Source organism: Scyliorhinus canicula, chromosome 5, assembly GCF_902713615.1.
Source record: "Scyliorhinus canicula chromosome 5, sScyCan1.1, whole genome shotgun sequence".
Lineage (NCBI taxonomy): Eukaryota > Metazoa > Chordata > Chondrichthyes > Carcharhiniformes > Scyliorhinidae > Scyliorhinus > Scyliorhinus canicula.
In genome coordinates, this window is record NC_052150.1 from 191854304 (window position 1) to 191871147 (window position 16844).

The window sequence follows — 16844 nt, forward strand, 5'->3', positions numbered from 1 at the left end:
GGCTCACCCCGTCTCTCCACTCTTTTATGAAGTCTCCTCACCTTCCCAGAGCGCAATTCAACCGCTCCTGTTCAGCTCCTCCCACGCACTGAAACTGCAAGATAATTTTTTTTTTAAATAGGGAAACGTGCCGCTCCCGTTCAGCTCCTCCCACGCACTGAAACTGCAAGGGAAGTTTAAAACAAAAATATGGAAACTTAGTGCTCCTGTTCAGCTCCATTTGCTTTGGCGCGGCGCCGGCCGTGGGCCGCTGGAAACATCAGGGACGCCGGTTCTACGCCCGGATGGGCCGAGCGGCCGCGCGGATACGACAGAGTCCCGCCGGTGCCGTTCACCCCTGGTCAAAGGCGGCCTGTGGGGGGGGGGGGGGGGGGGGTGCTCTGATGGAGTCTGGCCCGCGATCGGGGCCCACCAATTGGCGGCTCCCCCCCTCCCCGGGGCTTACTTTCAGGCACGGCCGGACCCTGAACACATTGGTCGGGGCCGGCGCGCTTAAGAAGTCCACAGCGCATGCACAGGTTGGCACGGCTCAACTGCGCATGTGCGGGTTGGCGCGGCGCCCATTTGTCGCGCGGATGGGAGGCTGGCATGACGTGAACCCCTGTGGGCCAGAATAGGTCGTCCCTGTGCCCGTTTCGCACCGTCCTGAAACGCGACAGCGTTCACGACGGCGCGAACACTTGGGCTCCATATTGGAGAATTGCCCCCAAAGTGTTTCACGCCCAGGAAGGCTTGGAAACCCATTGTTGCTTGAATTCTTTCTTTCCAAAGTGAGGTGGTTGAAACTTGAAGTTTGGTTTGCAGCTGCGATGGCCTCTCATATCGAATAATTGAAATTTTGCTCTGAGGGTGGACTCACCAGGTATGGCAAATTTTGGAAGAGTGTCTCGGCTCCTTTCCCTACTGGAAACTGCAGGTACCAACAGTTGAAGATTGCCTGCTTTCTTTGCAGCAGACCAGGGATGACTTTCTGGATGCTTTACTTTGTAACTCCTGATGGCACAGAACCCCAGCTCTCACATATGGCCCATGTTTGGTTTAGCTGATCTGTGTGCTGATTTAGTCTCTCCCACTGCCACAAAAAATGGCCTCTTGCAGATCATACACTTCATATTCATATACATTTTCATATACTTCATATACTTTCATATTTTCATATATTCAGTTCACCTCCGTATACCCAGGATCTGCTCAAACGAGGAGGAGCATAACAGACATCGACAGACGGTGAAAGATGGTCCTCGTACGAACGGGATATGGCGCTCAACTCATCGATCGACAGTTCCAACGCGCCACAGCAAAAACCCGCTCTGACCTCCTCAGAAGGCAAACACAGGACACAACCGACAGAGTACCCTTCGTCATCCAATACTTTACCGGAGCGGAGAAACTACGACATCTTTGCAGCCTCCACCACGTCATGATGAAGATGAACATCTTGCCAAGGTCATCCCCACACCCCCACTACTTGCCTTCAGACAACCGCGCAACCTCAAACAAACCATTGTTTGCAGCAAACTACCCAGCCTTCAGAACAGCGACCACGACACCACACAACCCTGCCATGACAATCTCTGCAAGACGTGCCAGATCATCGACATGGGTACTACCATTACACCTGAGAACACCACCCACCAGGTACGCGGTAGATACTCGTGCGACTCGGCCAACGTTGTCTATCTCATACGCTGCAGGAAAGGATGTCCCGAAGCGTAGTCCATTGGCGAGACCATGAAGACGCTGCGACAACGCATGAACGGACATCGCGCGACAATCACCAGGCAGGAATGTTCCCTTCCAGTTGGGGAACACTTCAGCAGTCAAGGGCATTCAGCCTCTGATCTCCGGGTAAGCGTTCTCCAAGGCGGCCTTCAGGACGCGCGACAACGCAGAATCGCCGAACAGAAACGTATAGCCAAGTTACGATAACGAGTACGGCCTCAACCGGGACCTGGGATTCATGTCACATTACATTCCTTCCCCATCGTCTGGCCTGGGCTTGCAAAATCCTACCAACTGTCCTGGCTTGAGACAATTCACACCACTTTAACCTGGGGTTACCCCTATCCCTGGATCTGTAAAGATTCAATTACCTGCAAATGCTCGCATTCTAAGCATTGTCTGGCATCTTTGAATTTGTCTATATATATGTTTCTGGAACACACTTCTTCATTCACCTGAGGAAGGAGCAGTGCTCCGAAAGCTAGTGTTTGAAACAAACATGTTGGACTTTCACCTGGTGTGTAAGACTTCTTACTGTACTTTTTCATATAGTTCAAAATCACAAAAGATGGCTGTTCTGTTAATTTTCACTAATCCCTCACTGTCAACATCGTGAAGGTTAACATTGATCAGAAACTGAACTGGACCAGTCATACAAATATTGTGACTTCAACAGCAGGTCAAAGGCTAGGACTCCTGCAGCGAGTAACTCGCCTTGTGACTCCGCAAAGCCTGTCAGGACACAAGTCAGGGGTGTGATCGAATACTCTCCACTTGCTTGGATGATTTTTCAAAAATAGGTGTCACTGGCTTGACCAGCATTTATTGCCCATCCCTAATTGTCCTTGAATTGAATAGCTTTCAAGGCCATTTCAGAGGGCAGTGTCAACCAAATTGCTGTGGATCTGGAGTCACATGTAGACCAGACCAGATAAGGATGAAACATTTCCTTCCCTGAAGGGCATTAGTGAACCGGGTGACACTCGACAATGTTTCAATGACTTTTAATTCCAAGTTTTTAAAATTGAATTCAAATTTCACCATCTGTCGTGGTGGGATTCAAACCCAAATCCACAGATCATCACCCTATGTCACTGGATTACCCATCCAGCCAAAGCAACCGGCTTGACTGGCATCCCATCCACAAGCATTCACTCCCGCCTGTTTTTTTTATTCCTTTCTCAGAGTTACAAAGCCAAAGCGCAGTGTTGACAGGGGCAAACCTCTAATCCATCTCCTTGCCTGCTCCAAAAAACAATTCAAATTCAAACTGGATCCAATTCATGCTCCCCACAAGAGAGACATACCAGGGGCGGAATTCCCCCCTACCCGGCGGGGCGGGGGGTCCCGGCGTCGGGGAGTGGCACCAACCACTCCGGCGTCGGGCCTCGCCAAAGGTGCGGAATTCTCCGCACCTTTGGGGGCTAGGCCCGCGCCGGAGCGGTTGGCACCACGCCGACTGGCGCAAAAACCGACACCAGCGGCCTTTGCGGCCCGGGGCTGGCCGAAAGGCCTTCGCCGGTTCGCGCATTCACCGGTGGTGACGTCAGCGGCAGCACGGTAGCATTGTGGATCGCACAATCGCTTCACAGCTCCAGGGTCCCAGGTTCGATTCCGGCTTGAGTCACTGTCTGTGCGGAGTCTGCACATCCTCCCCGTGTGTGCGTGGGTTTCCTCCGGGTGCTTCGGTTTCCTCCCACAGTCCAAAGATGTGCAGGTTAGGTGGATTGGCCATGATAAATTGCCCTTAGTGTCCAAAATTGCCCTTAGTGTTGGGTGGGGTTACTGGGATATGGGGATAGGGTGGAGGTGTTGACCTTGGTTAGGGTGCTCTTTCCAAGAGCCGGTGCAGACTCGATGGGCTGAATGGCCTCCTTCTGCACTGTAAATTCTATGATGATCTATGATGATGACGTCACCACCGGCGCATGCACGCTGGAGTATTCTCTTCCGCCTCTGCCATGGTGTAGGCGTGGCGGCGGCGGAAGAGAAAGAGTGCCCCCACGACACTGGCCCGCCCGCCGATCGGTGGGCCCCGATCGCGGGCCTGGCCACCCTGGGGGCACCCCCGGGGCCCGATCGCCCCCTCCCAGGACCCCGGGGGTCCGCTCGCGCCGCCGATCCCGCAACCACCAGAGGTGGTTCAAACCTCAGCGGCGGGAGAGGCGTCCCAGCGGCGGGACTTCGGCCCATCGTGGGCCGGAGAATGTCTGCTCGACATGGCGCGATTCCCGCACCTGCCAATTCCCGGGTGGCGGAGAATTTCTGCCACGACGGGGGCGGGATTTTCGGCGGCCCCGGGTGATTCTCCGACCCTGCGGGGGGGTCGGAGAATTTCGCCCCAGATCCAGGCATTACAGCTGATCTCACTCTCGATCTTAGCCAAAAGGCAAACAAGCAATTGTGTCTACCATCTATAAGGTGCGCTTCTGCCCATCGCGGGCCGGAGAATCTCACCAAACTAACCAAAGCTCCTTAAACAGTACTTACCTAACCCATGATTGCAACCATCTAGAAGGACAAGGGCAGCAGACACAGAATACCACTGGCTGGAAATTCCCCTTCAAATCACCGACTATCCTAACTTGGAAATACATCACCATTCGTTCACTGTTGCTGGGTGAATGCCTAATTTTGTTATGTCCATATTGTCACTTGCAATATCATAAAAAGCACCATCAGTTCGGACATGCATGCTAATGACACCAAACTTCACCGTATCACCACTTCTCTCTCGAAACCTCCACTGAATTTAATTGTTAGCCCACCTGTCCAACATCCAGGTACTCGATGAGCAGGAATTTCCTTCAACTAAATATTTGAAAGACTAAATCCATTGTCTTGGTTCCCCACTACAAACTCCGTTTCTGCTCCATTGAATCTGCCCCATTACTTGGTAACTGTCTGCTCACAAGCCCCGGTCTCATATCTGACCATGAGATGTGTTCCAACCAAATATCCATGCCGTCACCAAGGACACCTCTTTCTACCATTATAACATGGCCCAATTTCGCCCCTGCTTCAATTCATCTGCTGCTGAAACCCTCAACCATTCATTTGTGATGTCTTGACTTGGCTATTCCAGTGCATTCCTGGCCTGCCTCCCATATTCTATCCTCTGTAAACTTGAGTTTGTCCAGAATTCTGCTGCCAAGTCCTAACTCTCTCCCATCACCCAACACCCGTGTACCAGCTAACCGATTTTAAGCAACGTATTGTTTTTTTTTTCATTCTTTCAGTTTTCTGTCTTGGGCTCAACCCTCGATATCTTAGTAGCCTCCTCCAGCTCCGCAAACCTCTGAGATATCTACACTCTCCAGTTCTAGCCTTTTGAGCTTACCTGATTTTTTTTCTTTTTGACAGTGTTTTTATTCAACAAATTTTCAACAGGTTTACAATACAAAACAGCCTCAAAAAACCCCACAGTCCATCCAAACCACACCCCCCACAACAGTCAATGGCAACCAACTCCCAAAAATGCACGATGAACAAATCCCAACAATTGTAGAACCCATTACTTGCTCCCCTCAGAGCAAACTTCACCGTTTCCAAGTTCAGAAACGGCATCAGGTCCCCAGCCAAGCCGAGACATAGTGTGGAGAAGCCGTCCTCCACCCCAACAAGACCCACCTCCGAGCAATCAGGGAGGCGAAAGCTAAAATATCAACCCCCCGGTTGCAGCTCCGGCCGATCCGACACACCGAACATGGCTTCTGGGGGAAGCTTCCAGGCTCCATGATCACATGCAAAACCCCATAAATTATGCTGAACAACATCCCCCAAAACCTCTCCAGCTTTGGACAGGACCAAAACATATGTATGTACATGATTCGCAGGACCCCTCCCCCCATCACTAACATCTGACAGTGACCAACTTCCTGAATAGGGAAATTAAAGGTTTTCAACTCAAGTAGAACCCTTCTGCTGACCCTCTCATGAAGTACTTGAGCTTCTCGAAGTGCAAAAACTCCACTCAACCAGGACCACTTAGCGGAACAAGAGTTCTCCACCCAAGCAGAGCTCCTCTCCAGGCTATTAACGAGGCAAAGGCGAGAGCATCTGCTTTCACTCCCATCTGCAGCTCTGATGGGTCTTAGACCTCAAGAATAGCTACCAGCAGATAAGCTCCAGCTCAATCCCAAGAATCCCTGACATGGTGTTGAAGAAGGAGACTCAACAGCTTACAAGTTTAGGACATGACCAAAACATGTGAGTATGATACGCCGGCCCCCAGAGAACAACGCTCGCATCGATCCTCCACTCACAAAAAAACCCACTCATCCGTGCCTTGGTCAGATGTGCCCTGTGCACCACCTTGAACTGAATCGAGCTGAGCCTAGCACATAAGGAGGTGGAGTTGACCCTGTGAAGAGCTTCACTTCGCACTTCCCCCATCAAAAACTGGACTCAACTCCCTCTCTCGCTTCCTTTTTTTCATCCAACAGAGCTTGCTCCACTGGCACGGTAGCACAATGGTTAGCACAATTGCTTCACAGCACCAGGGTTCCAGGTTCGATTCCCAGCTTGGGCCACTGTCTGTGCGGAGTCTGCACATTCTCCCGTGTCTGCGTGGGTTTCCTCCGGGTGCTCCGGTTTTCTCCCACAAATCCCGAAAGACGTGCTGTTAGGTAATTTGGACATTCTAAATTCCCCCTCTCTGTACCCGAACAGGCGCTGGAATGTGGCGACTAGGGGCTTTTCATAGTAACTTCATTGCAGTGTTAATGTAAGCCTACTTGTGACAATAAAGATTATTATTATTATTAAATATCCGAGATCTTCCCCTCCCACACCTCAGTAAGCGAAAGGACCTTATCCAACAGAGAGGGTGAGGGTGCCAAGGGGAAGGAAGGAATCTTCTTGTGCTAAAAGTCACCCACTTGGAAAAAATCTAAACCGATTAGTCTTCAGAAGTTGGAATTTGCCCAACCAATCTTCAAAACTTCCGAATCTCTCCTCTATAAACAGGTCCCCAAACCTCCCTCCCCTTGACCCGAACGATGAGTCTAAAACAGCCAGAACAAAGAGATGATTTCTGCAGATTGAGGCTAACCTTGACATGAACTGTCTCCATGTCCTCAGAGAGGCCATCGCCACTGGGTTTGATGTAAATGGTCCAAAAATCTGAAACCCTCCCTCCTACACCTCCAGTTTAGCCATGTTTTTAGCTGTGCTATCCTTTTTTTTCTAGCCTCACTGGCACGTGACACAGGGAGTAATCCTGAGATTACAACCCTTGAGGTCCTGCTTTTTAGCTTACTGCCTAACTCCCTGAACTCCTTCTGCAGGACCTGATCACTCTTCCTGTCTAGTCATTAGTACCTATGTGCACTACGACCTCTCCCTCCTCCTTCAGGATGTCCTGTGTTCGTTCAGAGTGGACATTGTGAGCCTCACCTAGACATGAAGGGGTTGTGTTGGTGCGTTGCAGAGTTCTGAGGAGCAAGCACGTGGGTCGGATGTGGGGAGGGTGCGAGGTGTCAACCAATGATTTGTAGGTATGGGGGTGTATAGAAGTTTGAGCGGTGGCAGGCTGATGCTAGAAGAGTGGTGGTAATTTATCCTTGCAGCTCGGTGGATGTCATTGGTCATCTTCCGACAATGTACGGTGGTCCTCCTTGTCATGCAGCCCGCACTGACAGCCTCAGCCACTGGCTCCCAGGTTGTATTGGTGACCCTGCTGCTGGTCCTCTGAATAGGGCGCAGGATTCTCTGCTGCCCGCGCCAAAATCGTAATCGACGAACGGATGGAGAATTGATTCCGACGCCAGAATCGGGGCCGGCACTGGTTTGCGATACTTGGCCCCCTCCAAACCGCCGTCATTGTGACATGCACAGTCGCAATGTCATTGGCACCGCATTGGCTGGCCCACCCACGTGTGGTCTCACAAATTGTGAACCCAGCGTGCCGGCTGCGATCGGTGTCCAGCGGCCGCCACTCTCGGCTGGGATCCATGCCGCTGGCCGGGGTGGCTTCTGAGAGGGCTGGGGGGACTGGTGGGGGGTATCCAAGGGATGGGCTATGGGCTCATGGATGGTCGGTTGGGTCCATGCATGGCCGGTGCCATGTTGAACAGCGCGACTGGTGCAGGTCATCAGCCGTCCGCATGTGTGGCCAAGGACCCGGCCATTTTCAGCAGTTTTTGGTGTGTGCGGCGGGGGTTTCAGTCGGCGCTGGTGCTAGCCCCTCACCGGTACCGGAATTGGTGAGGGGTCAGCGCCGATTTTTTAAAATGTGAGCCTCCTGCAGATTCTCTGTTCGAGCCGGCTCTTAGCCGGAGAAACGGAAAATCCAGCCAAGGATGTTCCGTCTCACTTCTACAGTGTTGCGAAGCCTGATCAAGTCGGCATCCTCAAAGCGAGGAGCAGGACTGCGGACTTTCATGCTTGTGTGTTGACCGGGAGTGAGTAGTGAACGAGTGTTTAAAAGCAGCTCCCTCTTGTTAGCAGTAAGATGCTGTGATGCCAGTCTGGCAAATCAGGCAGCGAGATAGCTAGTAATGGTCATAAGATCGTTGGGGCTCATTTCCGGCATTAAGTGCTGTTAAATACGGGCCATGATCTCACCAACGTGGCTGCTGAGAAACGTCCGCCAATCGTGCACAAAAAGCCGTGCCTTCAACAACCTAATGTGGAATTCCCTCCATTAACGTTCCTACTTTGTTCACCTTTCAAAAATATATTTAGAGTACCCAATTATTTTTTTTTCCAATTAAGGGGCAATTTAGTGTGGCCAGTCCACTTAACCTTCACATCTTTGTGTTGTGGGGGTGAAACCCACGCAGACACAGCGAGAATGTGCAAACTCCACATGGACAGTGACCCAGGGCTGGGATTTGAATTTTCCCATTAAATCATGCCCTACGTTTTCGAGGGCAATTCGGGAAGGGCAATAAATGCCTTGCTAGCATTGCTCATATCCCTTGAGAAAAAACCCCACCGTAGCCCATTATTAACTCTAGCTTAATAAATGAACAATGTGGAAGAACACAATAGATTATATTTAATTTTATCTTTAAATCTATCCTTCATGCTCATTGAAAAATATCTGTCAGCAAGGAAGAGAACATTGGGTCATTAATTACGCTAAAAGGGAGTAATGTGGTGGGTGGTACCTGTGATTTAAGAATATCTCCGATGACCTCACAATAACTTTCAGTGCACAGTGGTGATGCTGAACAATTGATGATTTGAATCCCAGTCGAGATTCTTAACAGTCAGTCTGCAATGCTTCAGGACTAGACGAGACCAGAGGAAATTTGTCTGCATTACATGAGGTGTAAAGCTACAGTTGATGTGATGTTTTCTGAATGGATTCTAGAATAGGGAGATAATGAATGTGCAAATCTAGAAATTATGACTGGTCATTGTAAAATGATGCCTGCTGGACTTCACTTGCAAGTATTTGAGTAATACTGAAAGGTTGCATGGATATTTTAAATTATAATTAATCTGCAAGAATAGCCCGGAGAGAACAAATTTTAAAAGATTACCTTATAGTTGTACTTTAGCATTAAGGGTATAAGTGCAGCCTTTGTTTTACAGTACTTTGTTTGAAATTGTTATCCCTATTGCACCTGATATATGTCTATCTAGATAATAGGGAATACTATCGAAGAAGTATTTACAAGTTGTGCTTTGTCTCCTGTATTCTACATACTGCAGCTATGGTACACTGGTGATGGACTAGTTTAGATTTGTGGATGAGCTGCTGAACAAGTGAAAACTATACCGAAGTTCTGCCATCCTGCCTCCCACCTTTCACCCTCTGTAACCTTAAGCTCATCTAGATTTCTGAACCCCTCACTGCTTCCCTTATCCTAACTCACACAGTTCCTTTAACCCATCATCCCTGTGCTTTCTAGCCTCATGGCTTTTGTTAAGCAACACATAAATTAATTTTTTTAATTCTTATTAATAAATCTTCCACGCCCTTCCCTGTCTTGCAAGATCTTCCAGCACCTTTGCGCTCCTCCAATTCTGGCCTTTCTTGTGTCCCTTTTGACTTTCAAAGCTCCACCATTGTCAGCCGTGCCTTCAACAACCTAATGTGGAATTCCCTCCATTAACGTTCCTACTTTGTTCACCTTTTTAAAATAAATTTAGAGTACCCAATTATTTTTTTTTCCCAATTAAGGGGCAATTTAATGTGGTCAATCCACATATCCTACACATCTTTGTGTTGTGGGGGTGAAACCCACGCAGACACGGGGAGAATGTGCAAACTCCACACGGACAGTGACCCAGGGCTGGGATTCGAATCCGAGTCCTCAGCACCGTGAGGCAGCAGTTTTAACCACTGCGCCATCATGCTGCCCCCCTGTTCACCTTTAATTAGCTCCTTAAAACTTCATTGTATGACCAACCTCTTCTTCACCTGCTCAGGTATTTCCTTATGGGCAGCACGGTAGCATGGTGGTTAGCATAAATGCTTCACAGCTCCAGGGTCCCAGGTTCGATTCCCGGCTGGGTCACTGTCTGTGTGGAGTCTGCACGTCCTCCCCGTGTGCGTGGGTTTCCTCCGGGTGCTCCGGTTTCCTCCCACAGTCCAAAGATGTGCGGGTTAGGTGGATTGGCTATGCTAAATTGCCCGTAGTGTCCTAAAAATGTAAGGTTAAAGGGGGGGGGGGGGGGGTTGTTGGGTTACTGGTATAGGGTGGATACGTGGGTTTCAGTAGGGTGATCATGGCTCGGCACAACATCGAGGGCTGAAGGGCCTGTTCTGTGCTGTACTGTTCTATGTTCTATGTTCTAATGTGGCCCAGTGTCAAATTTTGTTTGTCCTATGAAGTGCCTTTGGGATACTCTACTATGTTAAAGACCCTATATAAATGGAATTTATTGTTATCAGTCCAAGCCTGGATGTTGTCCTGGTCTTTCTCCATGCGGGCATGGACTGCTTGATTATTCAACGCATCACAAATGGTGATGATCATGATGTAATCATCAGTGAACATCGCATTGTGATCCAATAATTGAGGGAATTTCATTGATAATGTCTGTGAGAATTTTGCGTTAGATCTGTAATTTGTATTCAAAATCTGTTGAAAATAGTTTCTCTGTTTGTGTAAAGTTGTTTAAAATATTATCTATAAAAAACAAATGCAGTATGCCCCAATCGTAGAAATCAAATTCATGATTTTATGTATTTTTCTGTTCGAATTAAATTGGGCTGGTTGTCATGGCCATGTATTTTTTTTTTAGCAGTCTTGCCCAATAAAGCTCTGCAATCATGTCACAGCCACTTAAGATTCTGGCGGACAATTGGGCAATGAAGAGATCATGAAACTCCATGAACATTCTCATTCTTAATTATGGTGGAAGCCAGAACTTGCATTCCAACAGTGAGGCTGAAATGTTATCACTAAATGTGCTCGTTGACAATCTCATACAGCCCTCTTCTGAGATTTTCAGCCACATAGATGCCGGAGTCTAACTGATTTGGTTCGAGCTCGATGCACTTGTTAACTTAATTATGTAAATATTTCATAGTTGCTGGTCACAAGCATAGTTGCGAAAACAGTTGTGTTTCTGGAAACTTATACTTGCACTTGTTTGCTGAAAGGACTTCTATTTTGTGACTAAAATTCTCTTCACCTCTGAACAGTTAGAGGATAAGAAGACATTTTATGATTAATTTTTCAGTGTGACCCCTAGTTGTTCCCTCCAATGAAGTATTGATAATCCTTGAGTTTACCATAGTCACTTGGTGGCATTGTGCATTTGTGAATAATTACAGCTTCTCATTCTGTGGAATTGCATTTAGAAGATGTTGTTGAAGAACCAAGGTTTAAGATTATAAAAAGTAGTAAAATTGCATTTGCAACTGTCTCTTCTTTATATTGCAATTAGCTGAACTGAGATAATGTTATTTCAGAAAAATCCTAAATGAATTATCTTCTGATGCACCTGGTGTTCCAAAGATTGATGAAGAAAAATCCGAGGAAGAGGGAGCAACAGCTGCTATCACTACAATGGCAGTACCAACATCCATCTACCAGACGAGTACTGGCCAATACAGTATGTACTATCATTTTAACTTGATTGATGTATTGATGTTTGCATCAGTGACTTTTTTTTTTTTAAAATAATTTTTATTGAATTTTTCAAAGTACAAACATTTTAACCCCCCCTACATTTACATTTAAATTATAACAAAACAAAGTCAAACCCCCCTACTTAACAAGAAATAGAAAAAGAATCCCCCCCCCCCCCCAACCCGCGCATCCCCCCCCCCCCCCCCCCCCCGCCGGCGAACCGACAGTCAGACCAACTTATCATTTCTAGCAGCGTCCTCGGGCAGGCCTTGCCCATGCCACCGCCGCTACCGTACTTCCTTCGTCGTTTCCCCCCCCCCCCCCCCCCCCTCCCCCCCCTCCCGCCCTCCCCTCCCCTCCCGGGTTGCTGCTGTCATGGCCTCAGTTTCTATCTCTGATCCAAGAGGTCTAGGAAGGGTTGCCATCGCCTGGAAAACCCCTGCACCGACCCTCTCAGGGCGAATTTGATCCTTTCCAATTGGATAAAGTTTGCCATGTCGTTTAGCCAGGTGTTAACACTCGGAGGCCTTTCGTCCCTCCACTGAATCAGGATCCTCCTCCGAGCCACCAAGGACGCAAAGGCTAATATTCCAGCCTCCCTCGCCTCCTGTACCCCCGGTTCCACCCCAACCCCGAAGATCGCAAGTCCCCATCCTGGCTTGACCCTGGACCCCACCACTCTCGACACCGTCCCTGCCACCCCCTTCCAGAACTCCTCCAGTGCCGGACATGCCCAAAACATATGTGCATGATTCGCAGGGCTTCCCGAACATCTAATACACCTGTCTTCACCCCCGAAAAACCGACTCATCCTTGTCCCCGTCATGTGGGCCCTATGCAGTACCTTAAATTGAATGAGACTTAGTCGCGCACATGACGACGACGAGTTAACCCTCTCCAGGGCGTCTGCCCATGTCCCGTCCTCTATCTGTTCCCCCAGCTCTAACTCCCACTTATCTTTCAGCTCCTCTACTGGTACCTCCTCCACCTCCTGCATAATCTTATAGATGTCCGAGATCTTCCCCTCCCCGACCCAGACCCCTGATAGCACCCTCTCACTCACCCCCCTGTCGGGGAGCGCGGGGAACCCCGCTACCTGTCGTCTGGCAAATGCCTTCACTTGGAGGTACCTGAACGTGTTCCCCGGGGGGAGCCCAAATTTCTCCTCCAGCTCTCCCAGGCTCGCAAACCTCCCCTCTATAAACAAGTCCCTCAGTTGTCTAATACCCGCCCTCTGCCAGCTCTGGAATCCCCCTCCTGTGTTTCCCGGCGCAAATCTGTGGTTCCCTCTTAGTGGTGCCCCTATCAGACCTCCCACTTCCCCCCTGTGTCGCCTCCACTGCCCCCAGATCTTGAGGGTGGCCGCCACCACCGGGCTCGTGGTATACCTCGTGGGAGGGAGCGGCCATGGTGCCGTTACCAGTGCCCCTAAGCTTATGTTGCCGCAGGACGCCCTCTCCATGCGCTTCCAGGCTGCCCCCTCCCCTTCCATCATCCACTTTCGTACCATCGATGTATTTGCCGCCCAGTAATATCCGGAAAGGTTGGGTAACGCCAGCCCTCCACTATCCCTACTCCGCTCCAAAAAGACCCTTCTAACTCTCGGGGTGCCATGTGCCCACACATACCCCATGATACTACTCGTTACCTTCTTGAAAAAGGCCCTGGGGAGGAAGATGGGCAGACACTGGAACAAAAACAAGAACCTCGGGAGGACCGTCATTTTAACTGACTGCACCCTCCCTGCTAGCGACAGCGGCACCATGTCCCACCTCTTAAACTCCTCCTCCATCTGCTCCACCAGTCTGGAAAAGTTCAACTTGTGTAGGGTCCCCCAGTTCTTTGCCACCTGCACCCCCAAATACCTAAAACTTTTAACTGCTCTTTTGAAGGGGAGCCTCCCAATTCCCTCCCCTTGGTCTCCCGGGTGTATTACAAAGACCTCACTTTTCCCCAGATTTAATTTATATCCCGAAAAGTCCCCGAACTCCGCTAGTATCCCCATTACCTCCGGCATTCCCCCCTCCGGGTCTGCCACATACAACAACAAATCATCCGCATAGAGCGAGACCCGATGTTCCTCCCCTCCCCTTGTCAGTCCTCTCCACCCCCCTGAACCCCTCAGTGCCATCGCCAACGGCTCAATCGCTAATGCAAAGAGTAAGGGAGATAGGGGACATCCCTGCCTAGTACCTCGATGGAGCCCAAAATATTCTGACCTCCTCCCGTTTGTTACCACACTTGCCATCGGAGCTGAATAGAGCAGTTTTACCCACTTGATAAATCCCTCCCCAAACCCAAACCTTTCCAACGTCTCCCACAAGTATTCCCACTCCACCCTGTCAAATGCCTTCTCCGCGTCCAGCGCTACCACTATCTCCGCCTCCCCTTCCACTGCTGGCATCATAATCACATTTAACAATCTCCGAACATTTGTGTTAAGTTGGCGTCCCTTCACGAACCCCGTCTGGTCTTCATGGACTACCCCTGGCACACAGTCCTCTATCCTGGTTGCCAGGACCTTTGCTAACAGCTTGGCATCTACATTTAAGAGGGAGATAGGCCTGTAGGACCCGCACTGGACCGGGTCCTTGTCCCGCTTCAAAATCAAGGAGATCAGGGCCTGCGACATTGTTGGAGGCAGAACCCCCCCCTCGCGCGCCTCATTGAAGGCTCGCACCAGCACTGGACCCACCAAGTCCACAAATTTCCTGTAAAACTCCACCGGGAACCCATCCGGCCCCGGCGCCTTCCCCGCCTGCATCTGGCCTATCCCTTTAATTAGCTCCTGCAGCTCTATCGGCGCCCCCAACCCTTCCACCAGCTCCTCCTGTACCTTTGGGAACCCCAATTTGTCGAGAAAGTTCTTCATTCCCCCTCTCCTCTTCGGCGGTTCAGACCTATACAATTCCCTATAGAAGTCCCTAAAGACCCTATTCACCTCTTGCCCCTTCTGCACTACATCCCCACCCCTCTCTCTCACTCCCCCAATCTCTCTGGCTGCATCTCGCTTACGAAGCTGGTGTGCCAGCATCCTGCTCGCCTTTTCCCCGTACTCATACGCCGCACCCTGCGCCCTTCTCCACTGCATTTCCGCCTTCCTAGTGGTCAGTAGGTCGAACCTGGCCTGCAAGCTACGCCGTTCCCTTAATAGCCCCTCCTCTGGCGCCGCCGCATATTTCCTATCTACTTCTAGGAGCTCCCCCACCAGCCTCTCCCTTTCCTGCCTCTCCTTCCTCTCTCTGTGTGCCCTTATGGAGATCAGCTCTCCTCTAATCACTGCTTTCAAGGCCTCCCAGACCGTCCCCACCTGCACCTCACCTGTGTCATTCGTACCCAGATAGTTCTCAATGCCCGTTCTCACCCTTCTGCACACCTCTTCGTCCGCCAACAGCCCTACATCCAGGCGCCACAACGGGCGTTGGTCCCGCGCCTCCCCCATGTCCACGTCCACCCAATGTGGTGCATGGTCCGATATCGCAATGGCCGAGTACTCCGTGTCCTGCACTCTCGGTATCAGCCCCCTGTTCAATACGAAAAAATCGATCCTAGAGTACACTCTGTGGACGTGGGAGAAAAAAGAATACTCCCTCGCCCTAGGCCTACCAAATCTCCATGGGTCTACCCCTCCCATCTGCTCCATGAACCCCCTTAACACCTCTGCCGCTGCCGGCCTCCTATTCGTCCTGGAACTCGATCTATCCAGCCCAGGGTCTAACACCGTATTAAAGTCCCCTCCCATGATCAGGCCCCCTGCCTCCAGTCCCGGGATGAGGCCCAGCAGGCGCCTCATAAAACCCGCGTCGTCCCAGTTCGGGGCATACACATTTACCAGTACCACACTCTCTCCCTGCAGCCTACCCCTCACCATCACGTACCTGCCCTCCTTGTCTGCCACCACCTCTGCCGCCACAAACGACACTCTCTTTCCCACCAAAATCGCCACCCCCCGGTTCTTGATATCCAAGCCTGAGTGGAACACCTGTCCCACCCACCCCCTTCTCAGGCGGACCTGATCTGCTACCCTCAAATGAGTCTCCTGCAGCATTGCTACATCAGCCTTCAGTCCCTTCAGGTGTGAGAAGACCCTTGATCTTTTGACCGGCCCATTCAGCCCCCTTACGTTCCACGTGATCAATCGGGTCGCAGAGCGACCCGTCCCTACTCCCTGTCGATTAGCCATGTCTTGTCCCTTGCTCGCCCCGGGTCATCCCTTCTTTTCTGACCCGCTTCCCATAGCGATGGCCCCCCCCCCCCCCACCCCCCCCCGGCTCTCCCCTTCTCGTCCCTGGTCTTTCTAGCAGCAACCCGGTGTCCCCCCCCAGTCCCCCCCCCTTCCCCCCCCCCCCCCCCCCCTGGCTAGGACCCCTCCTAGCCGCGATGTACCCCACATCGTACTCCCGAGAGTCAGCTGGTCTCCGCTGACCCGGCTGCTCCTGCCACATTCCGACTCCTCCCGGTTCACCCCATCTGCGCCCGTGAAAGATCCCCTTAAAACCCCCGAGAAAGACCCGCATAATCAACCCGCTCCCCCCCGTCCCGTCTCCCCAACTTAACGATATAAATACAAATACCCAATGGCAACTAAATACATAAATACTTAACTACATACTTAAATAACAAAATAATTAACTAACTATCAACTAACCGCGTGCCCAACCATCACCCTCCATCAAACAGTATAAATAACCGCAGATAACCATAACCCGAAAAGAAAAAAAAGGAACCAAAAAACCCCCCCAAGCACCCAAAGAAAAAGGGTAGGAGGGGTAAATAACTAAGGGAAATTGGAAACGGGAAAAAACACCCCATAAGAAGCTAACGACCCACAATAGAGATTTCAACAGTACAAATATACAGAAACACCCACCAACTCGAAACCTTCAAAATATTCAGAAAAGTCAACCGTTCGAGAAAAAACACCCCAAACACTCCACGAAACTGTTACCCAGTTCCGACCTGGCCTGAAAAAGAAAAGGGCCACTTGCACAATCAAGAGTCCCCCGGCGGCTACGACCGCCGGTGCTCCCAGGTTTTAGTTCGTGTCCAACTTTTCCTCTTGTACAAAGGTCCAGGCCTCCTCTG

At 50.5% G+C, this 16844-nt stretch overlaps 1 protein-coding gene across 3 annotated transcripts in view; it reads left to right on the forward strand.

Annotated features, from left to right (window-relative positions):
* LOC119966503 (cAMP-responsive element modulator-like) overlaps window positions 1-16844 on the forward strand; it is a 191265-nt gene that overhangs the window by 100844 nt on the left and 73577 nt on the right. For all 3 annotated transcript variants that reach the window (XM_038798300.1, XM_038798301.1, XM_038798302.1), the window contains exon 6: window positions 11600-11742. In XM_038798300.1, coding sequence (XP_038654228.1) covers window positions 11600-11742 — 143 coding nt within the window. The remainder of the gene's footprint in view (window positions 1-11599; window positions 11743-16844) is intronic.